Source organism: Symphodus melops (assembly GCF_947650265.1).
Source record: "Symphodus melops genome assembly, chromosome: 15".
NCBI lineage: Eukaryota > Metazoa > Chordata > Actinopteri > Labriformes > Labridae > Symphodus > Symphodus melops.
In genome coordinates this window covers 23,012,707-23,040,198 of record NC_136705.1, presented here as the reverse complement: position 1 = coordinate 23,040,198, position 27,492 = coordinate 23,012,707, and the positions used below count along the sequence as shown (strand labels likewise).

At 42.1% G+C, this 27,492-nt stretch overlaps 2 protein-coding genes across 7 annotated transcripts in view; one reads left to right on the top strand and one right to left on the bottom strand.

Annotated features, from left to right (window-relative positions):
• Window positions 1-496: 496 nt before the first annotated feature.
• Window positions 497-19,585, top strand: col9a1b (collagen, type IX, alpha 1b). 2 transcript variants are annotated; one of them, XM_079363213.1, is made up of 36 exons: window positions 497-571; window positions 746-878; window positions 1,147-1,543; window positions 2,592-2,675; window positions 3,362-3,382; window positions 3,734-3,787; window positions 3,876-3,911; window positions 4,015-4,077; window positions 5,335-5,388; window positions 5,753-5,788; window positions 5,917-5,940; window positions 6,063-6,116; window positions 7,897-7,950; window positions 8,466-8,498; window positions 8,607-8,663; window positions 8,763-8,816; window positions 10,634-10,687; window positions 10,782-10,835; window positions 10,955-11,008; window positions 11,105-11,158; window positions 11,249-11,302; window positions 11,390-11,443; window positions 11,813-11,866; window positions 12,843-12,887; window positions 12,973-13,026; window positions 13,113-13,166; window positions 13,250-13,303; window positions 15,194-15,265; window positions 15,448-15,483; window positions 15,574-15,618; window positions 15,725-15,757; window positions 15,891-16,037; window positions 16,700-16,754; window positions 17,653-17,841; window positions 18,189-18,266; window positions 18,593-19,585. In XM_079363213.1, exons 1-36 carry the CDS (start codon window positions 532-534, stop codon window positions 18,787-18,789), a joined length of 2,631 nt encoding a protein of 876 aa, XP_079219339.1. In that variant the 5' UTR covers window positions 497-531; the 3' UTR covers window positions 18,790-19,585. The 2 variants fall into 2 exon arrangements, with proteins under 2 accessions (XP_079219339.1, XP_079219340.1); XM_079363214.1 differs by lacking the exons at window positions 497-571; window positions 746-878; window positions 1,147-1,543; window positions 2,592-2,675; window positions 3,362-3,382 and adding an exon at window positions 3,105-3,298.
• A 931-nt stretch (window positions 19,586-20,516) lies between these two features.
• LOC306835494 (uncharacterized protein) overlaps window positions 20,517-27,492 on the bottom strand; it is a 112,893-nt gene continuing 105,917 nt past the window's right edge. For all 5 annotated transcript variants that reach the window (XM_079362072.1, XM_079362071.1, XM_079362073.1 and 2 more), the window contains 2 exons: window positions 26,885-26,962; window positions 20,517-25,301 (listed from right to left, as the gene is read on the bottom strand). In XM_079362072.1, coding sequence (XP_079218198.1) covers window positions 25,201-25,301; window positions 26,885-26,962 — 179 coding nt within the window. In that variant the 3' untranslated portion in view covers window positions 20,517-25,200. The remainder of the gene's footprint in view (window positions 25,302-26,884; window positions 26,963-27,492) is intronic.

Below are 27,492 nucleotides of genomic sequence, written 5' to 3'. Positions count from 1 at the left end.
ATGCATGTTGTATGGATTCAGCTGTGCACTAAATGGTAGTATATGAACAAAGCAGCAATGCATCAAAAATTACAACAATGACAAAACATCTGATGACTTTTATACAGTATCGACCCTGAGTCGTTCATTTCAACGTTGCCAGATTCCTCAATACGATACCCTCAGTGAAAAATAGAGACAGGAAGGATCTGTTGCATGTGGACCATTTATTCAAACTTGATAAAGACCTTTAACTCTCTGGCCAGATGTGTTCAAACAGGAAAATGTAGAAGTTAAGTGTTAAAGAGGAAAACCACAAACAGTCAGAGATAGCCTAATATTTATTCAAGGCAGTGGAGCAGCTTTCCAAACACAGAGCTTTTATTCCTTTCCACACTGGCACATGCACACACACACACACACACACACACATACAAACACACACACACACACAAACTCTCTCTTTGACTACTAAAGCAGGCTGCTCTCTGTTTCCATCTTGCAGCTGTGAGATTTTCATCTCAAGTTGGTATTCATGGGGAGCAGCAGTTCATGTGCCCTCAGATCAATGTCGGGGAGGATCGTTTCCCAGGTGAATTCTCAAGGAACTAAGCATGCAGATACTACGTGTGTGAATCTTAAATAGATCACTTTGTGATAGAAAAATAAAAAAAAAACCAGAACGACTTTTGTCTCCAAATAATTATATAAACAATACAAAATCAGCATTTAAGATATTTTCTTTTTTTACCACTTGTACCCGTAGGATTTTACATTTTGTCCCAGTTCCACATTGCAGAGCTGGCAAGAAGAGGGACAATTAAAAAGGTCTCTGGGTCAACTCCCCAGCATGTTGCCTATCAAATAGGCCCAGCGTTTAACTTCAGGATCAACACAAGGTAAGATGCAGAGCGTCCCAACTATGTACGAGTGCACACTGACATCTAGTGGTTGAGCTGGCATAGCGCCATCTACCCTGTCCATGGTCCTGAACATCACAGACTGGACTTACCTGTACATCCTAACCTAATCATATAACATGATTTAAGTGTATTCAATAATAAACAGTCGACGATACAAGCTCAGTTTACTCTCAAACAGTTAACTTTTATTTTATATCGAGTTTACAGATTAGGTGATTTAATAACTTGTGTCTTATTGTTCCAGATCAGCCTATCCCCTGGGACTTCCGGAGGAGTTTGCATTTGTGGCCGTGCTGCGAATGAGTGGCAGCACCATCAAGAAAAAGTGGAATATCTGGCAAATGCTGGACGTGAATGGCAACGAGCAGCTGTCCGTCAGACTCAACGGGGAGTCCAAGACTCTGGAGTTTACCTTCAAGGTGCAGGGCAGCAGGAGGCAGACTGTTGTGTTCAGCACTGCGTCCTCTCTGTTCAATGCGCAGTGGCACACAGTCCTGCTGGACGTCAGCACGCCCTCTGTCACCTTGTTTGTGGACTGTGTCATGATCGGGTCTCAAACTGTGCAGCCGCGACAAAAAGTCAGTCTGGATGGTTTCACGTTGATTGGAAAGCTCAAGGACAACCCAGTGATGGCAGTGCCGGTACGTCCATGAGCGTTTTCATGCCAAGGCAAGACGTCAAATTCTGACGCTTTGACGTTGTTCCAAAAAGGGCCTCATCAGAAGCATCAGAAAAACACCACACATGTACGGTGCTGAAATTAGAGTTAAGACATTTTGGGGGTAAACAAAGTTCCCCTGAAAACTATGAAAGTTATTTATGGCATTATTGCTGATTGAGAACATCCAGTAATGTCTGAATATTCAGTTTACTTGACATTTGCAACATTTAACTAAACTTAACGAGATAAAAAAAAGAGACATTCTGTAACTTAAATAAAAAATGTCCCCATTTTCTCTGATAAAATGTTCTCAAATAAAAATCGATTAATCTGTGGCGAGTCACGTGCACCGAAGTAACCTCATTTAGTCAAAATGTGACGTGTTGAACAGGTATTTTGTCAGCTTAGTGAAAGAAAGTGGTTGAAGCATGCATGTTTATTTTACCATGTAAGAAAAGACAATCAGTTGTGAGTGACAGTTACAGTTGTCTTCATTTAGAACATCATGTTTTTATATCCTTGGTTAAATTGACTCGTATAAAAAGAAGAGGAGTTTGTCTTGCTGGCAAAAGTTTTAGGATTCCCTCACCATCCTGTTGTTTACGTCTGCTGCCACTCCATTCAGGCTTTACTAACAAATATGTGGAATATGTTGCGCACAGGCTAAACCATTCTACACTACCAGAAGGGTGCATGCTCTTCATAGATCCAGGCGCCTTTTGTTGAGCGAAATTACGCACGACATCATGGCCTCTGTGGGATTCAGTCGTGGGCAACTCATGGGCAAAGCTTTTAAAGATACAATGATAAAACATCAGTCTCCTATTGTTCCTAAATCATTGTGCAAACTGCAGAGCCTGTTTTCTGCAGCAGAATATCCAGACTTGAGGTTTAATTGGAACTCACAGGGAGAAGTTCTAATATAAAAGAGTGAAACATAAACAAATCAGAACATGAGCTGAATGTTGTCTGTCTATTTTTTTGCAGATATATTGCTAATCTATTTTATTTGATTTGTTTTAATGAAGTTTGAACTCCAGTCGATGCTGATTCACTGTGACTCGACGCGAGCCCGGGCAGACGCATGTCACGATCTCCCAGCCAGGACGTCGGTAAGAATTAAAATGACACAATTTACTAAACCCTGTGTTTTAAGCTGTCAGGACAGTAGTGAAGTAGTGGTAGTGGATCGTAGGGCGATCATAAATTGCTCTCAATGGAAAGGAAATTTAAATCAAGCAGCATCCAAGTTGCGTGCGTAAAAGCACTGCATCTTTCTTGCATGCTGCATCTTTGAGTCTTTAATTTCTGTTTCACGTGTCATCTTCACGCGAGATTTTTTGTTGCAGTACGATATGACCCTAGCTCAAATATACCTTGGATGAACTCTTTTGAGGTCAGCAGAGGTTAAATAACCCGCCACTCCTACCTATTTGGGCTGTCTACGCCTCGGCCCCTCCCCTTGTGCCCCCCCTCCTTACAAACTCTCCAATCCCGTCCCGTTACCAAACATGCCATGAATATACATGAGCCCCTGGTGGTTCTGGGACCTCGGACCGTCTAGATAGCTGAAACAGATTCAGTTGGGTTTGTTTTGTCGGGGGCTCCTTCAGCCCAACAAATCCCAGAGAAAGGACTACTTTCAACCTTTCCTGCCTGCGGGGAGATCATGGCCAGTGTTAGAGGGCCACTGCTGGCTCTGCTCCTGCAGCTTGTCCTTATCTGCTCCGCTCAGGTGAGACTCATTACTTCTCTTTGTCTCTCTATTTCTATGTGGTGTCTCCTGTTGTCTTTGTAGACGGATGTGACCGAGGTGCAGGTGAGTGATCTTCTTGTGCAGAATGTTAAATCTGACCTAAAGCAAATGCTGGAATTGTTCGTCTCTAGTAGATTATGTTTACATCAGCAAAACGTCAAGGTGTGACGTTAGTTTAGTGTTTCATTCAGACCTTTTTCTTTTGCAAAGTGTTGTCTCATGGCTGATCAATTCTGCAATCAGATGTAAGCTCAACAGTCTGTTTGCTTTTTCTTTTTTTTTTGTCTTCTGGACATATGAACATATGAAGGGCAGTGCACCTGTTCTCTTTTGTCATATCTGTGTAGCAAAATAAGTATGCTTGCATCAAATATTAAAGCTGATATTTTCTCATTGTATTATCATTTTCCCCAGAGGAGTCAAGGACCTGCTGGACCTGCAGGTGTCCCGGGAATTGATGGCATTGATGTAAGTGCTCTGTAACAATGTCCACATTATGTGCTGCACACTCTGCATATCGATCTTTATTTACTCACATTGTGTGTCTTTGTTTCAGGGGGAAAGAGGAGACGATGGCGAGGAGGGTCTTCCTGTAACTATAACCTCTCATAATAGAAATTAAAATGATGCATTTAACAGCGTTTCATTGAAAGGCTTTTCACCAACTCATGTGTATGTGGAACCTTTGTTTCCAGGGGCCTGATGGAGATGCAGGTAAATCGGGCTCTTCTGGACTACCTGGCATTCCTGGGAACGATGTGAGTGCTCAGTATTGCATGTTATGTTCAGTATATGGTGTTCTCTGAATCAGTGGAATCAACAAACAAAAGTTTTTAAAAGGGGAGGAAATCTGCAGGGATTATCCGTCCGTTAAGGTTATTAATTGCATTTATAAAAGTGACCAATGTTGTTGAAGATTTAGCTGGGGACCTGGGTGAAAAAAATGTGAGGAATTTATTAAGCAGGAATCCAAATTTCCTTTGTAACAGGGAGAACCAGGGCCGGATTTTAATTAACTCTGCTCCGGTTAGAGTTGAAAGGAGGGTTAGAAAAACATGCTGCATAATGACAGAGAGAAACTCTGATACATTCAGTTCAAATTAAAGGCTTTGTCTGTTTCATTAAAACATTGACAAAATGTTTCTGTTTTATGCATCTTGAGGTATTTCCTGTCTAATCCACCCAGATTCAGGAAACAATAGCGGCTTTGTGGCCTGGCTCTAGTTGGTATCTCCTGTTGAGAATCCTCAAAACGGTGTGGAATGACTTCTGTCAGTGCGCTTGTTTGGAAAGAGACAGAGGAATGTCACTCGCTGCCTGGTTTGCAGTCTGAAAGTTTTGCCCTCTGACTTCTTTTTTTCTTTCTTTCTGTGTGCCTGTGAAGTTAAACCCCGGGCCTGGGACGTCATGACGTGTGCAAATATCACACACAGAAAATGAAACTGTAGTGCATAGAAACGCATTAGAGGTGGGCTTTGTGGTTTAGTGAAACCCACATATGAACACGGGTGACTCCTCCCACTGATTTACGATTCAGTTATGATGTTGTGTCACGTAAAGGAAGGGAAAGGATCGACTTCTGGATAAAAAAAGGAAAAATAAATAAAGAGTTCAACTATAAATTTAAAATCTTCCTAAATTAACATATTTAGATTAGAACACCTGCTTTACCTTCAGGGTTAGACTTTTTAAAGTTAGCTCAGTTTCTGAACAAACTATAAACTCTTCTTTCATAGATTAAACATAGAAACATGCACTTTCATTCTGCCATAAATCTCTGGCAATAAAATGTGTGTGTTTGTGTGTATGTATAGTTTCCTGTCTTTTGCTCGATCATTTGTGTCTTTACTTCGAGCACTGGGATTTGTTTGAAATGATCAGAACATACATGACTTAAATGTTTTTGGTCATGCTTTTGTATTCATTCTGGATTCTTTGAGAAGTGTATGCAGGTTTTGAAGCACCTGGAGGTTTGCCATGATGTATTATTTATGCATGTTGTCTGTTCTCTGCAGGGTCTGACCGGCCCTATTGGAGATCCCGGACCCGACGGCCCCCTTGGACAGAAAGTGAGTGACTAATGAGCCTTTGCTTTGCTGCTTCAGAGATTGTCAGTGAAACGCTTGCCAAGCTGCTGTCCAGTTTTTTGGCCCGGCAAACGAGAGCTGCAGTGCATAAACCAATTCCTCGTGACAAATTAGACTTAATCCTGCGAGTCTTCTGCGTAATCTCCGTGGGGAATGAAGCTCCAACATCGGTTCTCGTTAGAGTAAACATTGCTGGGTCAAGTGTGTCCGGCACAGTCATGTGATGAGCTGGAGGAATGTTAACTCGGAGCGTCTGCAGGCTCAGATAGCTGGCTGTAACCTGCAGTATCTCAGTGTTTGATCAACACCTGTTTGTGCTTTTAATGTTTGATTTGTCCTCTTTTAGGGGGAACCTGGAAAATCTGGACCTCGGGGAGCAGCTGTGAGTAATCTTTACTCTTTAGATCAACGATGACTATTGTTAAAAAATAAAAAAATCTAGAAGTCTTCTTCTGTTCAAGTTCAATTATGTTGATCACTGAGTTTTCATTTATGTCTTTCTGTCTTTAGGGTGTTGGGCAAGATGGACCCCCGGTAAGTGGATAAGTCATGCACATTTTCTACATTTTGTGTTTTTTTTGTTTGTTTGTTTGTTTGTTTGTTTTTAAATGGTATATCACTTAAAATCAAGACCTTTGAAATGTGTCTTTGAACAGGGACCACCCGGGCCTGGAGGACTTCCTGGTGAAGTTGGAAAAGTTGGACCACCTGTGAGTAGAGGCAAAGAAAGAAAGTGTTACTCTGCGTTAAAGACAAAACACACCGAGGCATCAAATGTAAAAGAGTAAGATTCAATGCTGTGTAAACAAACTCAGACCTTATAAATCTATAATAAAACATTAAAAACACATATAGTACAAACTCAGTGCCCATGATATCCATTTAAAGTGTTTAATCAATTAAACATTTTAAGAATTTGTAGAAATTGATTATATGCTTAAAAAAGTCAACATATATAAACAGTCAGAATTCCCTCTGGATAGCCTATGGCATTACAGAGATCACATTAACTGATTTTATTGAGGTTTATTTGTCAGCATTAAAAATGTGGATGTAAAGAAAGCATCAATTTGTGTGTGAAGCTTTCTTGCTGTTAACTCGGCACCATGGTTTACTGCACGATAAATATGAACTATAAAAGCAAAATAGAAACTTAAAATTAATCTCAATGAGTATTTGCCCATAAAACAAGTCAGCTAAAGCTCCTGTGAGAAACCTTTGGTTTTGTTTTGGTGACCCCCGGTGGACAAAGCCATGGCAGCTGCGGAGGAACAAGCAGGTTTTCAGCCCCACTCGCCCCAAAAGCGTGAAAGAGCCAAAGAGATCATGAGCTGCTTTGAAATGAAAAAGAAACTTTTTTAGTCATTTGATAATTTTTCGTCAGTCTCATTTTGTAAACTAGTATCATTTTGTGAACCCAGTCACGTGAATTGTATCGTGAGTTGAGCGAATCGCTACGTCCCTGCTGCTGAATGAATGAATGTACTTGGACATGTGTTACTGCATCAGAGCGTCCCAATGTGACAATAAAGTTCATCTTATCCTAATAAATACTTAAAGCAACTGCTCGAGCCTGCGGACCCCCCACCGCCTTCATGAAAAATCCTGAACCTAATTTCTAATATTTTCTAATCAGATTTATTTCATGGAAAATTGTGCAGTTTGGACCTCAGACGGTACAAAAGCACGATAGAACAGAGAAACAGCTTGTTTGAAAAATCGGCTTCACTGACATTTTGACACGTCTGAGACCCACTATTGGGTCCCGACCCACCAGCTGAGAACCACGGACTTAAAGGATGCTTGTACAATGTTAATATGACTGATCATACAAACATCAAAACATTTTGAAGTAATAACATCTAATCTGGTCAGAAGACTTTAGTTTTTCCCACAATCCCTCTGGGTCCTGATCCTGACACATTCATGTGGCAGCAGCTTGTTCCCTCTAAACTAAAACAGCTCAGGGATCGACTGTTCTGATTCACAGCAGAGACAACACAATGTTAGAAATTTAATTTGAGTCACAGATAACTCCTCTATTTTGTCTCCTCATACACACAGTACAACAACACAGTGCTGTTATCACCTTTGACCCCTCAGCAGGAGATTCAGACAAAAAGAAATGATCGGTCTCGTTGCTGAGGCTCCCGTTTACATCTGTGGGTCACAAACCAGCTGAAAGCTGCATCGTTCTTCTGGTGGAGTTCTGTAAACATACATGCATCTAAAACAATGAATGGAAGCTGGCGATAATATTTGGTAATTCAAGATGTGCTGTACAAACGGTGGACTGGCTTACCTCTGTGTAGAAGTGGAGTGGTGTCTGAAGCGATTTGAGGTTAAAATAGCGAGGGTAGAAAACCCCAATGAGTTTCAGCCTAATGGCCTTCATCATGTAGTGAAAACAGAAATGCATCTTTGCCAGGACTCTCAGTGTCATATTTAATATGATCACATTTTTTGACAACTTTTTTTGTGTCTCTTCAGGGGGCCATGGGCGTGAGAGGACCACAAGGACCCCGCGGAACAACAGGGCCCCGAGTACGTAACGCTGCGGCGTTTGACACCTCACAAGAGTCGCACATGATTTTGAGGTTCTGTTTCACGAGAGAAGGGGCCATGAAATCAGTGCACACTGCTGTCCTCCGTCCACTGAATTACAAACTTTGTTTTTCCCTTGAGAGAAATTTAAGACATCCAGCTTACAAGACACACATGACATAAAACGTGTTAGATCTAAGAACGGCAACTGTCTCCCTCTACAGATCAATATGAAACTTGTACAAATAAAGAGCCGACCTCTATAAAGAAAATGTTCACAACTCCTGTAGCAACAAGAATATCGACCTATTAGTTAAAGACCCTAAAGCTGCACAGAGCATTTCTGTGCAGACTTTAAGGTGCAATTTTGCTTCAATATTTTTTGTCAAGATAAACATGAAAGTCTCCAACTAGAGTCTGCTTCTTTAAGAGAGCTGTGCAGCTGTGAGTCTGTGTCTCTGTGCCAGTGTTTGATTAAGATAAAAGTGCTAACCTGTGTTTTCTCTAAACGTCAGGGTGCAGCTGGAATGCAGGGCAGCGCCGACCTGGTACAGCTTTTTTCTTGTTATAAGATTTTGATGTATTTATTTTTTTGTTCTTCATTTCTTTTTGCATATGATATCGATCTTGTCTGACGTTTATCTCGGTTTCTTTAGTGTCCAAACTCATGTCCACCTGGGACTCCGGGGCATCCTGGTCTTCCTGGCATGAAGGTGAGAACGGTTTGATTTGTTCCATGTGTAAATTGTCTTCATTGTTACAAAGAGAAGTGTGTTTAATGTCGCTTCCGTTCATTGTCTGTATGTTTTTAGGGTCACAAAGGGGTCAAAGGTGAAGCAGGAGAACCTGGGAAACAAGGGCACAAGGTAGGATGTGTTTATTATAAAGGAGCGTCCTCATTCTAAAACTCAAGATGAATATCTGGAGACATGACAACAACAACAGAGTGAAGTTACACCCACGTTAAACTGCAAAAATAATCATTTATAACATACATTTCCCTCTCAACAAGTGCCTCACATGCCACTACGTTCCACATCAGGAAAAATGATGCGAAGTTTGAACGTGAAAAAGCGATTCTCCCAGCGCCTTTGAGACAAGTTATTATTCAGCCGCTCTATTTCAGGAGGAAGTGATACATTCCTTTATGTAAAGCCTGTGTCTCTTTGTAATGCACGCAGGATGATTCATTCGAAATGATGTCTAAGCTCAACTGCCCTCTCTCTGTAATGTGTCTACGCACTATATAAATGGAAATGAGTCTGGGCCCATCTCCTTTTATCACCTCATGCCAGCGTGGGATTTACTGTCAGTCTGCGCCCCGTCCCAAAGACTGATTTTCTCCTTCAGTGAAAGTTTCATTTGAGGGACCTTCTGCCTGTTTTCTAGTCACAGATTCACATATTTGAACTCAACGTTAACAACAACAATGTAATGACAGAGCATCATGCAGACAAACAGCAACATACAAAGTGCTTCACACAGTGAAACGAGAGGAGAAACAAAGTTAAGACATTAAAGACCTTAATATGTACAAACACAAAATACAAAGTAATTTGCTACCTTTAAATTGTTGAATTCCCGGCTTACATCCCTAGTTCTTCTCTGAAGGTTGCTTTCTGGAATAGAAAATATGAGCAAAAACGTGTTTGTTTTTTCAAAGACTGCACATCAGCACCGCACCTTTTAAGGACTTGTGTTGTGAACTGGAGGGTCGCTGGTTCAAGTGCGGACCAGACTTTGGAAATTGGTCTGGTAGCTTGAAAAGTGCAAGGGCACTGCCAGGCCACTTTCCGGGTACTGCCCTTGGGCAAGGCACCAAACCCCCGACGGCTCTGTCTTGCTCCCTGAGTAGCAGCACACTCTCCTTTAACGCATGTCCACAGGTCCTGTTTGTGAATGAGAGTCTAACTGGGGCCTGTGGCTGTGAGAGAAGTAAAGTGTGTAAAGTCACACACATGAAATGGGCACTGACAAAGATATGCATGATGATAAAAAGCTTCCAATAACCAAAGACCTGAAATCAGTTCAAACCTTCTCCTTTTTTAATTCATTGTCTCTGATATGAAATGTTTCAACATACTGTGTTTTAAATATGCGTGACAGCGATCGTTCAGTACTTTCATTGGATTCTGCCTGTGTGAAGAAATCCACTGAGTTATATTTTGAGCGTCTAAGGTCCTTCTCTGAGAGCACCGACTTCCAAAGGAGCTTTAATTCATGGGACGATCAAGCAGAATAAAATACTTTTCATTTCTCTTTTTAGTGTCAGATTTAAACAAACGCCGAACCCTCCCATTCCCTCCCTGTCTGTTTAATTGGCCTTATTGAGTTATAAGTAATGTGCTGTTTATATCTCGTACTGGTGAATGGTGATAATTAACAGAAGAAATTGCCTTCTTAATAACAGAAAACTTGCACACAACTGCGTTCCTGTCTTAATGGAAATCCCCCCTCAGGTGCTCCAGAGTCGGCACATAAATGATTTGTAATTTGCGAAGCAGGAGAATAGTAATTTGGAGCTAAATCATCTGCCTCTGCGCCCTTGCAATCAATTAAATAATGGTTGTTGTGTGTGTCTAAATACAAAACAGCTCATAGGAGCAGAAGTTGATATTGGATGTTTGGTGTGTTAGGTTGTAGATAAATCCTGTTCAGGGTTTTTTCTTTTTCTTTCACTCAGGGCGAGGAGGGAGACCAGGGAAGTCCAGGGGAGGTCGGATCCCAGGGACCAACGGTTCGACACTGTTTCATTGCATTGAATGATCCGTTCTATACAGCTGTTTTTCTCTGCTCACTGAGACACCTGTTGGATCCATTTGTTATTTCAGGGTCCTCAGGGGATTCGTGGAGCCACAGGAATGATGGGTCCCAAAGGAGAGCTGGTAAGTGCTCATGATACCCTTCATATATTTCACATTATAGCAAAGAATTTAGTTGCATTTTCCTACATGTGTAATAAAATGTTCTTTAAAAAAACACAATTGTTCTCGGTCTCTTGCAGGGAGCTCGAGGTCTGGATGGAGAGCCTGGTCCCCAGGGCGTTGCCGGGGCGACGGTGAGTTTGAGCCTCAATACTCAAAGTGCTCTGTTTTTTTTTTTTGCAGAAAATCGTGAATGCATGAACAGCTTATGATTTATCTGATTATTTTAGGGAGATCAAGGCCAGAGGGGCGTGATGGGTGAGTCTGGGCCTAAAGGTGAAGTGGTAAGTAGATGAACCCCCCCTTCCGTAAAAATCAGGTTAGTTTGTACATGATACTCACATTGACAAATATGTTGTTGCTTTGTCGATCAGGGTGTTCTAGGTGCAAGAGGGATCACCGGCGTGCCAGGTCCAAAGGGAGACGCTGTGAGTGTCTAAAACATAAGTACAGATAAATCTTCACTGTTCAGATACAACGAGTGCTAAAACATGAGTTTGTGCTTTTATCTGCAGGGGTTGCCGGGTGTGGATGGTCGTGAGGGTATTCCTGGGATGCCTGGAGCAAAGGTAGAGCATCATATCTACTTCTTCTCTTAAAAAAGAGAAGCAGCAACTTTTAGTGTTGAAGTCTGTGGAGGTTCTCCAATGTTCAAAAAAGTACACTAATGTGGAAGCGCAGATGTGTAGTACCTCAAGTGTCCACTTGAGGCTGGCTGCAAAATCTCTGGAAGTGAAAATAACACCTGTGTTAAAATGCCTGTTTCGATATCTGATCTAAATATGTTTACACCCTGGTTCCAAAAAAACAGCTTTTGGACTGGATGGCTGATTTTTATTTTCCCCCACACTGTACAAAAGTGGTTTGTTGTAATGGTTGTGCTATTTGTTTCTTAAAGACTTCAAGCTTCATTTTTGTTATCGTCTGTTTCTCTGCAGGGAGGCATTGGGAAGGCTGGCGTTCCAGGAGAGGTTGGACTTCAGGGGCTTCCTGTGAGTATGACTTTTGACCCCAAACTGTCAGGACAGACACTGATTGGACGCACCTGAGTAAACCCACCAGGAGCACTTTAACGCCCCACTGCTCACGCGCCACACGTCTTCACTCAGCTGTCAGAGAAGCAACCAGAGACACATCTAAATCTGGTTTATGTGATAAAATAAACAATAAACTGAAGTGTTTCTTTTCTGTAGGTTGACATTCAAAGATATTGATTCTATATGAACCCTTACCTCCAACCCAAGCTGTTTTCACACATGCGCTCCTGAACCCAGAAATCTTCCTGAGCTGCCTGCTCACACATACACCTCAAAGTGGGAGAGAAGATGGGAGGGGTCTCAGGAGGCAAGACATGACGGAAAACAAACAACTCAGAAATATCGGATAAAGCAACAGAGGTGGCGCTATAACACCAAGTGCCTTTACATAAATGCTATGTGCAGTTTCATTACGTGCATGAACATCTCACTGCACCTGTCACAGGATATAATCGTCATCATTATTCCCTCCCACTTGCTTACTGGAATTTTCCAGAATACACATATCGTCTTACCCCGACTTCATGTGAAAAATGCTCTGAGGGCCTGGCAGGAAAAAGTCCAGGTGAAGTCCACCCTGAACATCTCCAGGAAGTATTCAGGAGTTTTGTGCATGTGTGAAAACACCGCCTCACTTCAGGCTGTATGGTGCGATCTATTTCTTCCTCTGGATGAAAAGCGAGAGTTCACTTTCTCAGCCCTCTAATCTTTCATTATTCTAATTCATGGCACTAATGAGAATCAGTTTGCAGACATGAATGGCCTGCATGTGGCTGCATTGAGACAGAATTAGAAGGTGAAAAAGTCGTCACCTGATTTACCTCGAGCTTTTCTGGTCAAAGTGAAAGGTGTTTGTTTTCATATTGCCTTTGTTGTCGGATATCATTCATTTTATTGTTGCATCTATTAAATAAATATTCTCTCTTTTTAGGGTTTGCCTGGTTCACCCGGACCAAAAGGCTTGAGCGGCTCCAAGGTTGTTGTCTTTATCATGTTCTAAGCATCACCAGGTGTTTCTTGCATGTTGAACCCTAATCTGACACGTGGTTGTTTCTGAACAGGGAGATGTTGGTCAACTGGGCATTCCTGGAACAATGGGATCTGCCGGCAAAACAGTAAGCAGAGCAGCAGGGGTTGAATTACTGTTTCGACACCTCTGTTTTCAACTCTGACGTGTCACATTTTCTCCGTCACAAAACAGGGAGAGCGTGGCGAGCAGGGAGAGGTGGGACCTGTGGGACCCGTCGGTGTATCTGTGAGTATTTGGAGTACTTTAAAAATGTGTCGTCTTTGTGAAGCTTGACTTTCCCTGACTTTCTTTTCTTTTCTTCCTAACAGGGAGATACTGGAGAGCAAGGCCCTGTAGGTCCAGCCGGAAAGCCAGGTGCAAGGGTGAGTTATGCCTTCCACTTAAATATGTTTATCGTCATCACATTTTATTGTTTTCATGTCTGCTATGTTTTCCTCAGCACTGGCATGTTCTTTTTCTGCCTTCTTTGAATCTGTTGTGTTTGTTATTCATTTCGTTGCTCTTCTTTAAGAAAACTGCTCCCTCATTAAAGTGTATTAAACACATGCACTATGTTTAATGTCTGTGCAGGTTCTCAGTCATAGATAGATAGATAGATACTTTATTGATCCCGAGGGAAATTCAAGTACACGTCCTGGTAAATTGGACTGGGTTTTCAATCAGTCCAGCTGCCTTTGGATCAAATTTAGAAATGATCTTTGACCATACTACTTTTAAACACATGGGTTTTAAAGCACATTGATATTGAATTTAGACTTTTTACTAATTGATTTTAATTCAGGAATAGTCATTTTGAGACTGCCCATTTATGTTTTTGGATATAAAAAAACCCATTTAGTGACTTTAGCAGCCAGTGTTAATGCATCAGTCAAGGGTAAAATGATATGAGAACACAATATAATCACATCTGAAGAGTTTAAGCAAAAAAAAAAAGAATGATCATGAATTATCATGACATTAAACCTTAAAGGTCACATGTGTTTACAGTCTGTCTGATAAAGAGCAAGGGCCTTAAACATTACATGTGGTGATACGTTATTTTAAATGTTAATTGGAGCAGCTTCAGGTGTGCAGACTTTGTCTTCCTCTGTCTTTAGAGAGATGTACGTGACACTCAAAGACGTGCATTAGCAATAATTACAGTTTTCAGTTTTGCTGCTTTGTGTGTAACGTAGTCCCGGCTGTTGTTTCACTGGAATGTCTCAGAGAATAGAGCGAGGCTGGATCTCACAAGAGGCCTATTTTCACGGTAAGGGGAGAAGCAGCAAGCAGAGGCTGAATGAGCTCTCTGTTCTGGGGACATTCCTCAGACAGTCGGTCAGTGATCAAAGGGGGGGGGGGGCAGCACACACACAAACAGGTCTCTGAAGAAGAAGGGATGCTGGGCTGTGTTCAGAGTTCATTTGAGTAGTTTCAGCAACATTAATAGAAAATTGAAGCCATTTTAAAGTGTGTTTTTTTCGTACTTTTAAAGGCTGTGTTTGACCTTGACATACTTGATATAACAGAATACCTTTATGTATCTTTATCTGTCTTTTACGTGTGATGTGAGGATCTCTGGGCTTGTAGTGCAAGACTACTTTAGGGCCAAGAACAATGAAGGGTTTCTGTATTTTATCTCTTATTTTGCCTTTATCGACGACGTTCCTGCACAGGGCGCCAGCAGCGTAGTGGTTAGTACACACACTCCATGTACGGAGGCTCGAGTCCTCCAGGCTGGTGGACCGGTCTGGGATCCAACCTGTGCATGATTACACTTCCTCTCTCTCTTAGATTTCTGACTTGGTCCACTGTAATTAAATGGATAGATGAGCTTCATTGGCCCCAAACTGAAAGATTGTGGTGCAACAGAAGATTAAAAATAAAGTCTCACATGTAGGAAAACTTAAAATGAAGCTTAAACTAAAACTGACACGAACTGAAGCGTATTAAAAATAAGTCAACAACTGAAAAGTAAACATGCAGCCCGACAGGGAGAGAGAGATGTGAATGTGCAATAGAGGGAATCATAGTTACCTCGTGATGTTATAGAGAGCTGCTCACGTGCAGACACACACACACACACACACACACACACACACACACACACACACACACACACACACACACACACACACACTGTGTACACTGATTACACACTGTTTAAATGTGTTTACAGAGGTGGCACATTATTCTTCGTTTCTATTTGCTGACACTCTTCTGTTGTCAGTCCTGTTGTGTCTCAGCGTCGCTAAGATGTTTCTTCGTCACAGGGACCCAAAGGTGACCCCGGCCTGCCTGGTCTCCCTGGTCCTCACGGTCTGCCCGGGGTGAAAGGAGAGAGGGTAAGACCAAGACCACAGTCCCAAATCAGAGAACGTCTTTTCACACTATTGTCTTGAAAAAAACAAAAAAAAACAGAACATGACAAATAGCTGATCAGCTCCCTCTAGTGGGGACTAATGGAAACACAGCAGTTCACAACAATCCCTTTGGGTGGTTAACACACTTGTTTGTTTTGTTGCAGGGAGAGCGTGGAGAAGCAGGACCTAAAGGAGAGCAGGTACGAGTCTGGACGTTGATTGTTCCCTCTGTCTTGATAGGGAGGCTGCATGTTTATAACCTGTGGGTGGATTTGCTTTTGTTTTGAAAGGGAGTTCAAGGTGATGAAGGAAATCCTGGTGACAAAGGGGAAGTTGTAAGTTATTGCAGAAACACAAATGCAATTCATCACTTTTAATTCATAATCGAGTCCACTCACTTCCCTGTTTTACGTCCTTTTGTCTTTTAATAAATGGTCTTAGGGTGAGATCGGAGAAGCTGGAGCTAAAGGAGAGGTGAGCTCAGACACTTTGTATTTCAGTGTTTCCCTGTGCTGTCAAACCAGCAGTCACAAACTTCTGCAGCTGTGTAATATCTTTCTGGTCCGCTACTTTTTTTTTTTTTTCTTTTTTTTTTTTTGCTGTGAAGGGTGGTAACCTGGGGGAGCCTGGTAGACGGGGCCCAGAGGGAAGTCGAGGGCAGCCTGGCATCGAGGGGCCGCCCGGCTCACCTGGACCACGGGGCATGCAGGGGAACCGGGGAGCAACCGGAGTCAGAGGGACCCAGGGTCCCGCGGTGAGTCGAGGACGTAAACACAGAAAGAAAAGAGTCAGACAGAGTGAAAGAGAAAGTTAAAAGTGTCCTTAACCAAAACTCTTCAAGCTGTGATGTTCAGATTTAGCACTTATGGCAGGTTTTTATTTAATTCAAGGGGAAAGTTGTTTATGTACACAAGGATGAAGGGATCATTGTCATCAGCGTCAGTTATCAAAGGAAGAATGGGCGACTTTTTGATCCAGTAGATGTCGCCCTTGAGCACCAGCATTAAACCAAAACAAGCTGTTTGGCCACGCCTCCTCCGCTCTCCTCCAGTGACACACCAAATATGGTCCAAAAAACAAGATAACAAAGAAATACTCAAATGAAGAATTTTAAAGGTTTCCTCTCTAATCTACAGATTCGGTCTGGGTATAGAGGGGGAATTTATTTTATCTGCGGATCAACATTTCAGTCGTGGAGAGAGGAAGTCTGAGTTTGAGCTTCACCTTGGTGCACTAGAAGTTCATCAAACATGTTTAACAAGCCCAAGGGTCGTTACAATCCTCCCGCCACGAGCGACTGATGTCAGTTAAACAGGACGAGTTGTGTTTTCACTCCGTAACAGTTCTGTGGAGCCGTTTCATCAATGTTTAAGACACTGTCATGAAATGTATTAAGTCATCTTTCCTTCCTTCCAGGGAAAAGAGCCGAGTGATCAACACATCAAACAAGTTTGCATGCGAGTCATGCAAGGTAAGAGCTGATAGGCCTTTGAGCCCATTTATCATTCCCCAGTGCAGAGTGCTTCTCGGGTTCAATCTTTCCCCACAATGCCTCATTACACCACCACACATACGAGAGCTGTTGTCTCATTGATCCGCGCTGCAGCTGCTGAATCCTCTCCAGTTAAAAAAAGAAAAGAAAAAAGGAGGCAAGATCTCATAACCAGAACATAAAATAAGCTTCAGCCTTTGTTTGTATGATGGATGAAAGATTCCTTCTCGGAGCGTTAGAAACGTCTCGCTGAAGTCACAACCTCTGTTCTCTTCATTCAGTTGCTCTTACGTCTTCCCAACTCATCTCCTGCACTCATGATTTTTTTATAGCCCGTGTGCTGAAAAATTAATTTCACCTCCAGCAGACCTGCACTCCTCTGCTTGGAGCAAAGACTCTGCCTGGAAAGGAAGAAGAAAAAAAAGAAGAAAAGTCGAGCAGCAGCTGCATGAAAACTAGAGTCTTAAGTGCAAAATAGCATGCAGAGTGGAACCACGGGAGATTCATATTAGATCTTTTCCTCCGTGAACATACTTTCTCTGCTGCTGATTGCTGGAAATAAAGAGTATTATCTCCTCTCTGCTCGTTTTACTGAGGTTCTATGAAAAAAAAAAAGTTTTAGCTCAGGGGATATCATGCCCATAGATTCACCTCTCTTCACATTCAACTCGTCAACAAACCCATTGGACCATCTCCTCCATGAGAGCTGCTTTGGGCTTTTAGAGATAAGCCTCCTTTCTTTTCACAATGATTTATTACAAAGTATTCTCTCTTCAAGCGTTCCCCTGATGTCAACGAAAAACTGTTAGCAAACAGTGTTTGTGTGCCGATGGTTCATCAGGTTCTCCCTCCTCTTCTCCCATTTATCCTCCTACAGAACAGCTGGCTCAGTTAGCTGCTAGTTTAAGGAGACCTGAGTCTGGTGTGGCTGGTTTACCTGGAAAACCTGGACCTCCAGGACCTCCTGGGGCTCCAGGAGACAATGGCTTCCCCGGGCAGTCTGGAACAAGAGGACTCCCAGGACTTAAAGGGCCGCCAGGAATGTTGGGAGTGAAAGGACCCAAAGGTAATGACTGAACAGGCAGCTTCTCTGCTGATGGAATAAGACTTCAAATGAAACAATATTATGTATTTAGAAGAAGTGGACACAGCCTCTTGGTTTCAAAAGTAAAGTCAAAGCAGAGTTGCCTTGAAAGGCCAGCAGGGGGCGACAAATTGTTTGTAACCAGTTGGGAAAATGAGTGTACTTCTCAGGTGATTTATACGACATTCAAAAAAGAAAAATGTGGCGGCAAACTGTGATTAAAAAAGTGTTTCTTTTTACAGACCAATGGGTGACGTCACTCGACTGTGTCCACTTCTTTTATACTCCTCGAATACCTTTATCACAAACATACCTCGTTCATGTTACAGGTGAAATGGGAGACAGAGGTTCCAGAGGGCCCACTGCACGAGGACCGAAAGGTCAGCCCGGCGCTCCTGGACTTCCCGGTGAGTCGATTGAGCCCGCCGTGCCGTTGTATCAGTGTCAGAAAGTAACCTTTACAAATGAGGACGAACAAACAAGTTAGCTCAGTCAGAGCATGAAGGTTTCTTTTTGAAAAGACAGTCACAGGGGTGATGGTAAAAAGACTTGAGCTTGTACAGTGACTACTCAAAGCACTTTTGGACCTACACACCACACACCCTGATCACTGTTGTCCAAAGTCGTCCTTCAGAGCTCGTTTCTTCGCTTATATTCACGACTGACTGTGAAGATTTGATCTTTCCTTATTTGTTGCAGCAAGTTTCCTAATCTGAACTCTTGTTGATCACAGGTGAGCCGGGCAAACCAGGCTACGGTCAGGACGGTCGCGACGGACAGAGGGGACCCCCTGGTGCTCATGGGCTGCCAGGTGTACCTGGTCCTCCCGGATCAGCTGGTCCTAATGGTTACTGTGACCCGTCAGCCTGCAACCTCCAGGCCGGAGCCGCCCACCAGTCTCTGGACGTGAAGGGACCTGCAGGGAACTAGGAGACACTGTAGCAGAGACAGACAGACTGTTTGATTAGCTCCCCCCCGAGCACATGACATTTTTCACACCGTCTTCCAAAGGGCTCCGGTTGCCGTGGTGTCTTCTGTCCATTAACCTCTCGTCCTGTGATCATGCTTCGGTGAAAGCCACACGTCCATCAGAAGGAGCCAGCAGCTTTCTCTCGAGTTTTGGAAAACACAAAACATTGTGATTTTATATGATGCAAAACTCCAGCTGGTTCCAGCGTGTTTTCTTACCTGAGGGATGTTTGATACTTTAAAGACTGTGCGCTTCCTGTTTTTAAGACAATATGAAATGACCTGAAATATTTATCCCACCCTCATGTTTCCTCTGTCTGCGCTTCTTCTCGTTTTCTCCTCCTAAACGTTTTTTCTTAATTTGAAACTCCTCGTCTTTCCAAAATGACTTTTACAATAATGACAGAAAGCAGATCAGAGTCAGGGATACGTTCAGCTGAAGGCATTTTAAAATTGATCTTGCTAACGTACCGCAGATAAACCTGATGATGCCTCACATTTATACAATGGTTTTTTTTGTACATGTCAACACGCCCAGCAACTCTAAATAAAAAGGAGGGAGGATGAAATGTCACAAGTCACACTGACTTCAGTTTATGTTGTAAATCTGTAAAAAGTGTTGAATTGTGGTTAATTATATTTCCTACAAAACCACCTGATGTGAGAGTTTGCCTCATTGTAAAGAACGATGACACAGTGCAGATGTGCATACTTCATAATAGGAATTAGGCAGAGCCTCATTGATGGTGCAAATAAAGAAAACAACACATGAAGTGTTTAATTTATTCTGGATACTTGTATCAGGCTGTGATCTTTTTTTGATTCAACATTCACTTTTATAATTATTTTTTTTATAAAAAGGGTAAAGGTTAGGATTAATCTATTGAGTATTGATCATAATACCACGGACTGTTTAAAACGTAGTTTCAGCGACGTCACCCCTTGGTTTTTGAACTGCTATGTCCCCCCCAAACTTTAGACTGATTTGATCTGTTTATTCTGAACATTTAACATAAGAGAAAGGTTAACAGCTTAACACAGATTACAAACAGAGAAAAAGAGATCTCTGTAGAAACCGGTGAAGGAGGGGAAGGCGGACCTGAAGCTTCCTGACAAACAGCCACAACACGTAAACCTCTTCAACTTTACTCCACTAACAATCGTGCAAATGTAAGCATTACACTAAACCTCATCTGGATCAAACTGGGTGAGTTAGAAAAAACAACGTGCACCAAAAAAACAGCAACTGTTTCATTTCTGCTGCAAAAATGAGCCTATTTTAATAAAGGGACCTGATGGGGATTCCTTTAAGTGTACAATCGGGGAACTACGATGCCTGTTGCACGTTATGTGATCTTTAGCAGCAGATGGTGTTTGAACCTGTCACAGGATCACAGATGCTCAATAATCTTTATCCTCTAATACAGTGTATATAATGGGATAGAAAGCTCCAGAGCTGCTACTCAGGTAAAATAAATCTGCTTTAAAAGGTGGGAATCAAATTTAAAATGCTCATACGGTTTTCTAAAGAATGGATGTTTGACACAAATCCTTCATTTGAATGGGACCTAATGTCACTACTGCCATTGACCACAGAGAAACAAATCACCAAATGAAGACCTCCTGTTAAAAATGGACGTCAGTTCTACAACAACAAAAAAAAAACTCACACACAAGAACACACAGGATTAAAGCACTGAATAACATTTATTGCACACGAGTAAGGCAGGTACCATTAATCATTAAAGTGAAAGATGCTGCAAAAAAAAAAAGAAGAAATATAGTGTGAAATATAACCTCCGATTCCTGGTAACCACACACACACACAAACACACACACACACACACGCTGGGTCGTCCCTTAAACACAGGAACATGGTCGCCTCTTCTTTACAGAGAGTCTGAATGAAACATCCACGACTTAGAGCTGTGTTTCTGAAAACACACAAGGCTTTTCTTTTCTGTATAGAGGCAACAGGCAGCGATGTGATTTTTCATGGAGACATGTGGTGAACCAAGACTGAGGTAGATATCAAACAAAAACCCACACATTAAAGTCACTCAGCATGACGGGAGCTTATACAGGAGAGGAGAGGAGCTACAGAGAAGAGCAGCAGGCGGACATCTTTAATCCCAGGGACCATGCTGAGAGGCTGAACCGCGTTCCCTCTCATTACAAGCTTATTTACAAGATTAGATTACAACTGGATCATCATCACACGTTAATGTTAAATTATGAGCAACAATGAAACTGTTGTGATTATTCGGAGTGAACGTCGCCTTGATGTGTAACAGCAACTTTTAAATGACGCTTCATCTTGAAACTCCTCCATCCTTTGAGCTCGTTTGAATCCGGCGTTTCTCCACTTAGAATAAATGGATTTTAATTTGGAGAAATGGCGCTGAAATTACAGGCAAGTGGGCTGTAACATCATCACCCTTTTTTGTTTCCTCCCTGGTTATCATCACACAGTTAAGCTAAATGGAAACCACAAACCCAATGCACATTAATATCAATTCAAGCTCATTTCAATCCATGCATAGAGTGGCTTCTCGATGTGCAAGAAAAGAAGTTAAGGCCGCATTAGTTTGCTGATGTCGTCTCATTTGAATTTGGTCAAGGTCGGCGTTCGTGTCTCAGAGGGGAAGCCATTAAACGGAATATGAAAATTAGTGCGATGAAAGGACAGAAGCCGAAAGAAGGAGGGGGTTTTATGAAGCCTATAACCCAAAGAAAGATTGTTTTCCATCCACATAACAGAGAAAATAAATGCAAGTCCAGCAGGGGGCTCTTTCAACTCACAAATGGAGAGGGCAGCACACGTTTGATTCAACACCCATCTAAAGTTTGAACTGATAAAACACCAAGACTGCACGCCTGGAAAAAGATTAAAAAAATAAAAATGTTGTTGAGTTATAATTCACATGTATAAGAGACACATGATGTGAGACAAAGTAGAAAAAAAAGAGAAGGGTCTAGCAGATCTATAAAAAGATGAAACACAGATAGAACAGAGTTCTTAATGTCACAAAACATCAGATACGCCCACAGAAGATTTCAAACATTGACCACAGCAGGAGGGTTTGAAGTTAAATTAAAGCCCTTGAGTCAAACTCTTGTTAAACAGCACTCAAAAGTTAACTTCCAACAAAGTTATTTACCCTCCAAGTCAATTATATTTGTCTTACTTAAGTTCATTGTTTAGGTTGATTATGAAGCTTGTGGTTTCTCGAGGATCAAAAAATGGAGCATCTTCTTAAAACCCCTCGAACACAACCTCAGATTCAATAAAAACTTTGAGAAGTGAGGAGCTTGTTTCTTCCTCTTGAAGAAGTTTGGCCGGTTCGTACTCAGTCAAACTTCACTTTGTAACTTTACGAACATCGAACGGCCTGTTTCAGTGAAGTTGACTCAAAGAACTTTTGAAGGACAGTGAAATTAAACTTTACAGTAAAAAAAATAAAATCAAACTCCAGTCTTCAGATTCGTCCTCAAAAAACACCCAAGAATACAGAAAAAAAGATGGACGACACTACAGCGCACCGAACGTGGAGACAAAACATTTAGAGAGCCCCCTACTGTCTGGCTACGGCATAGGTCACAAAGCTCACCTTCTGTATGAAAACAGGTAAGGGCCGAATTTAAAACCTGTCACTATAGTTACTTCCTTGCATCCTGTTTTATGAGACGTTTAGTTTCAATCAGAAAAAAAAATATTTTCTTGCTGAAAACAGAGTTGCCATGACATGCTGAAAATGATGAAGATGCTGAAAATGATGAAGACGCTGAAAATGAGATAAAAACGAGGAGATGCGTAAGATGACAAAAATGCGACAGAAGATGAGAAATCTGAAAATGTTGATTTCTGGTCTGAAGATGTGATGAAAACGAAGACGACAAAAGGAATGATGAAGATATAGCTGAACGTGAAGGAGCTTAAAGTGATAAATCAGTGCTGAAGTTGTTGCTGGAAGAGCTTCTCAGATTTGATGATGTAAATGCTAACAAAGGTTTGAAAACACTAAAGACAGAAGCTTAAAAATGTAATGATTGTGTTTAAATGCTGAATATTTTGATGAAAAAAAATGAACCTGAAGCTGAAAAGGAAGGAGATATTTCTGACGATGAGGAAATGTTGACGTGAAATGACAAAGGTTTTGATGTTATAAAAGAAAGAGTATGATGCCATGATTGTCAGCTCTGTTTACAGCGAATTAGCAGTAGAAGAGGAGCGGTGAGGGGGAACCAAAACACACGAGTCTTTGAACTTTGAGCGTGTGCGTCAAACTGAAATTAATCTGTGCTGCTGTGGATGCATCACCCTGAGGGATCGATGACGTTTCATTGGCTCCATCAACCGATCTCTACTGCAAAGAGACGTCAACAGTGCAGTTCTTTAGCAGTGTTTTGGCTTCACTTTTATAAAGGAGGTGGAGTTGCATCGTCCATCTTTTACATACAGTCTGTGGAGGATACACACAGTGCTGGTCAGTGAGTCAAAGAAACACACAGAAAGTTCAAGTACATGTTTGAGTGACACGTTGCACCAAAATGAAACGTCTGAAGTCATGGCGTAAAAGTCCGAAGTCCTTGGAGTGACTGAAAATCAAAAATATACAAATAAACCCGAGGAATCATCATACACAACACCATGTAAACATTGAAAATGAACAAATCTCAGATACAGATATTTAAATTCAAACATTTGCAGCAATATAATGAAGATAGTCGAACTGAGAACCCAACAGTGACGACTGTAATTATGTGGTCAGGTCCCATTAAGCGCCCCATTAGACAGAATTAAACTTGAAATAACTTAAAAACAGATCAAACCCAGAGAAAAGGTTAACCTAAGGTCACGGCACGCCACACAAATTATATTTAAATTACATTCTTTCATGTGGAAAATCTGCCCTTGATGTAAATGTCTCAAAGATGAGCTGTTGTTTTATTAAATATTTGGCAATTCTCGTCATCGGTGTTGATGCACAAACTAAAGCCTGGCTCACACTGCAGGATAATTGGGCCGATTTACGGTTCCATTCTTCTCACCCGACAACCTTAGGGTCGCCGATCTGCCCGACGACCGTCAGGGACAGACATGTTTGATATTTAAAATTTAAAATCTTGAGGATAACGTCATGAATGTCTGGTGGAAATCGTGTGAGAATCACAGAGACAGACGAGGGAGGACAGTAATTAGTCGAGTAGCGGCAGGAGGCAACCCGCAAAGGTGCGTTTGACAGACAACTATAAATCTCACAGTTACAATCAGACCTCCAGCTCTGACTGAAAAAAACAAAACAAAAAAACAACCCATGTTGTCCGCCATCCCCTGCGTCTTTTCTTCACCTGAACTTTCCAAACAATTTCTTTTTCTCTCTGCAAAGAGTGTTAAAAATCGCACATCTAACCAACCTGCTCCTTTGTTTACCTGAGGTCACGTGAGGTCACGTGAGGAGAGATCCTGTGATGTGTCAACATGTTCAGATCATGTAGTGTTTGCATGTTTGAGATTACGGGGACCAGCTGAGATTTAAAGTGTGATATGCTTCAAACTGGGACGGACTTTAAAACTCCTGCAGTGTGATCCAGGCTTTAAGGACATGGGAAGACGATGGCACTCAATGATCAGACTTGTTCCAAACTGAGCATCATGCACAACGCTCATGTGTCAGGAGTGCTAATGACAAGAAGAAAAATCCAGATATATCCACACACTTTTTTTCAGTAAGGTTACCGATAACCCGATGCTACATATAGTTGAATTATTAGCACTTTCTTAATCTTTTAAATACATTCTTAAATAAATTATTCCAATATCAGACTCCTCTGATGCACTTTGGTTTCAAAAAAGTGATTATTCTTCACACATTAAACAAGTAAAACATGTACGTTCATTCAGTGAATATCTCTCGCCCTTACACACACACACACACACACACACGCACACACACACATGAGATGTAAATTCTTGCCTGCATATTGGCTTCTCTGACTAAGAACAGCTTTATGGATAAAGATGGCAATCAAATAATTAAGATTGTTTTTTGGAGAAGAACTGAATTGGATGAAATAAAATCATTTCATGGTGGTGGAGGACAACATGAAAGAGGACGAGGAATGCATTACATCACAGGATTTGAAAACAAGAAATAAGTTAATAGAGCGTACAAAAGAAGGGCGTCCTATCGCATTCAAAACAAACACATCAACAGAAGACGAGAAACAAAATAACCTGACTGCATCAAAATGTTGACGTTATAAAGTGAACCAAAAAGAAAAAAGGAGGTCAGTTTGAGTCTGTCAGCACCAAACTCAGAGCTGGACGTCTGCGACCGGAGAAACCAGCCTGACTGCGCCCTGCTGGCCTCATAGGGATGGGGGAAGGCAATCCAGGGGGTTGCATGTCCCAGGTGGTCCACGGGGCCCCGGGGAGCCAGGAGGACCATGTGCAGGGATCCCGGGAGGGCCTGTGCAGAGGATAAGATGTTAAGATTCCTGCTTTGGGCTGTACTGTCTCATCGTTCAGTGGAGAGTCCCAAAATGTTCTACTTTAACACCATCATTATGAGAACACAGGAAATAGAGACGTTATTCATACTGAAATATGAGGATTCATCACAAAGTTACAATCACATGTTACTTGGCAACAGCTTGCAAAGAGATCCGAAACTTCCTCATGCCTAACAAAACAGCAACACTAGAAGCAGTGAAAGAGAAGAAAAGCTCAACTGCAGTCCAGCCGCAGGAGTGACCATGACATCAGTCAGACCAATCACAGCTGCAGGGAGCGCTGCCTCCTCTCTACTTTCCACAGGAGGAATCATAGGTCCTGCCTTTAGTCCTTTTCCTCCCCCTGACAACACAACCTCGTCCCTCTCCTGCTTAACCGCTCACATGAAGAGAAAGCATCCACAGCATTGTGTTGTTCTGTTGTCAGTGTGAGAACAAAGGTGCAGAAATTAACTTCAAAATGTGTTCAGCGTGCAGGTTTAGGTGGCTTCTTCTTACAGCTATCCTTGCTAATTAGCTCCAGATCTGGACTAATGCCCTACAGGTGAGCATGACTTAGCAACAGCAACATCAGGGCTAATAACAATCAAAGTCTGCCAGAGTCTGTGCAAAGCTGTGAGGGCAAAGACAGCAGATGGAAGTTGTGCTATATCTCACATAAAGGACTTTAAATCCTTTGTATTTTTCGTTTACTAAGACGTTCCCAGAATTCTCTCCTGTGTTCAAAGTCCTCTTAAGAACCAACAACGATGGCGCCGTAGCTCGCCCGGGGGGGCTTTTCTTCCTGATAGTGTAAGCGAACGATGCAGTTATGTGATTCTCCACCCTTTTACCTTGATCTCGCAGTGTATTTTATTAGTAATGAGATATTACTTCAATGTATTTTTGGACTACTCGCACATGCACTGCACTCATGAAAAATTCACGAGTTCGTGTGTGAACGCCAAATTCTCCTCGTCTTGTCTCTTCTTGCCCTCGACGTCCTTAAAGTTGACCTTTTTCCGCTTTTTGAAAACTCACATACAGCAGTGTTAAAATGCTGGATGATTCAGCTCAAGTTTCAGCTCAAGAGGTCAAACGTTTGTTGGCGTGATCCGAGGAGGAGTCTGCAGCTGCTTGTTCCCCGAAATGAAACCAAGAATTTCCCAGAGAGAGAATTTTTCAAGAGATAGAGGCCGACCTCGCCCTTTACATTGACTGTTCTCCCCACACAGGAGAGCAGGCCTCCTCTCCTGGCAGCCCTGCAGCGTCCTGCTCTCCAGAAGGCTTCCAGAGAGCTGGCCACTCAGGAGGAAATTGGCATGATGGGGAGGAGGGAACTTAAAGACTTCAGCTGAAATGAACCATGAACCATGGGTTTTTACTGGAACTAGTTTAAGATACATTAGCCGCAAATCATGCAAAGCTGCTCTACAGGTGTCGTATACTATCAAATCTTAAATCAAATGTCAAGCCTCTATTTGACAGCGTACATCTAAACAATGACATTAAGACACATTTTCAAACTATGAAGCCTCTTGGTGCATTGTGCATGTCTTACCTGATGGCCCCATGGGTCCTGGATCTCCTGGTAATCCCAGACCAAGCTGCCCTCTTTCTCCTTTCTGACCTCTGTATCCTGAGGACAGACATTGTAATAATGTGGTTTAGTACACTTCCTGCAAACATCAAGCAGAGCTACAGTATGTGTTGTCATGTTGTGGTAAAAAAGTTAGTAGGATTAGTACAAGTGCTCTTTTGCAAATGTAACATCTGCCCAGGTGTTCAAACAGATTAGCTTCTTGATGAATATACAGATCATGAAACCACTGCAATGTCAGGCATCAAGAGGGGCACTTATTGTGAGATGCAGCTTTTGCAGATGAGTCTGAAAAAAAAAAAGACTGTGGATCCAAGTTACAACCCCAAACCTTTTGAATAATAAAAGTACATGCTGACATCCTGTCATAATGGAAACTCATCAAACAAGCCATCTGTGTGTTAGTGTTCCAAGAGGGAGGCGGAGATGTGGGCTTGTGCAGCTCTCTCTCTCTCTCTCTCAACAATGGGGCCACAAGCACACACATCTGAGAAGATTTCAAAACAGAGCAAAGAGGATTTTTTTTTTTATTCGCGGTCTGACATGATGTGGGTCACTAATGGCAGACA

What these genes read in the sequence shown, in the direction of transcription:
- col9a1b (XM_079363213.1), top strand. Translation starts at nt 532, where the DNA reads ATGTGCCCTCAGATCAATGTCGGGGAGGATCGTTTCCCAG. An exon ending in CGGGGAGGATCGTTTCCCAG is followed by an intron (nt 572 to 745) that starts GTGAATTCTCAA and finishes TTGTACCCGTAG; the next exon opens with GATTTTACATTTTGTCCCAG. An exon ending in CGGCGCTCCTGGACTTCCCG is followed by an intron (nt 18,267 to 18,592) that starts GTGAGTCGATTG and finishes TGTTGATCACAG; the next exon opens with GTGAGCCGGGCAAACCAGGC.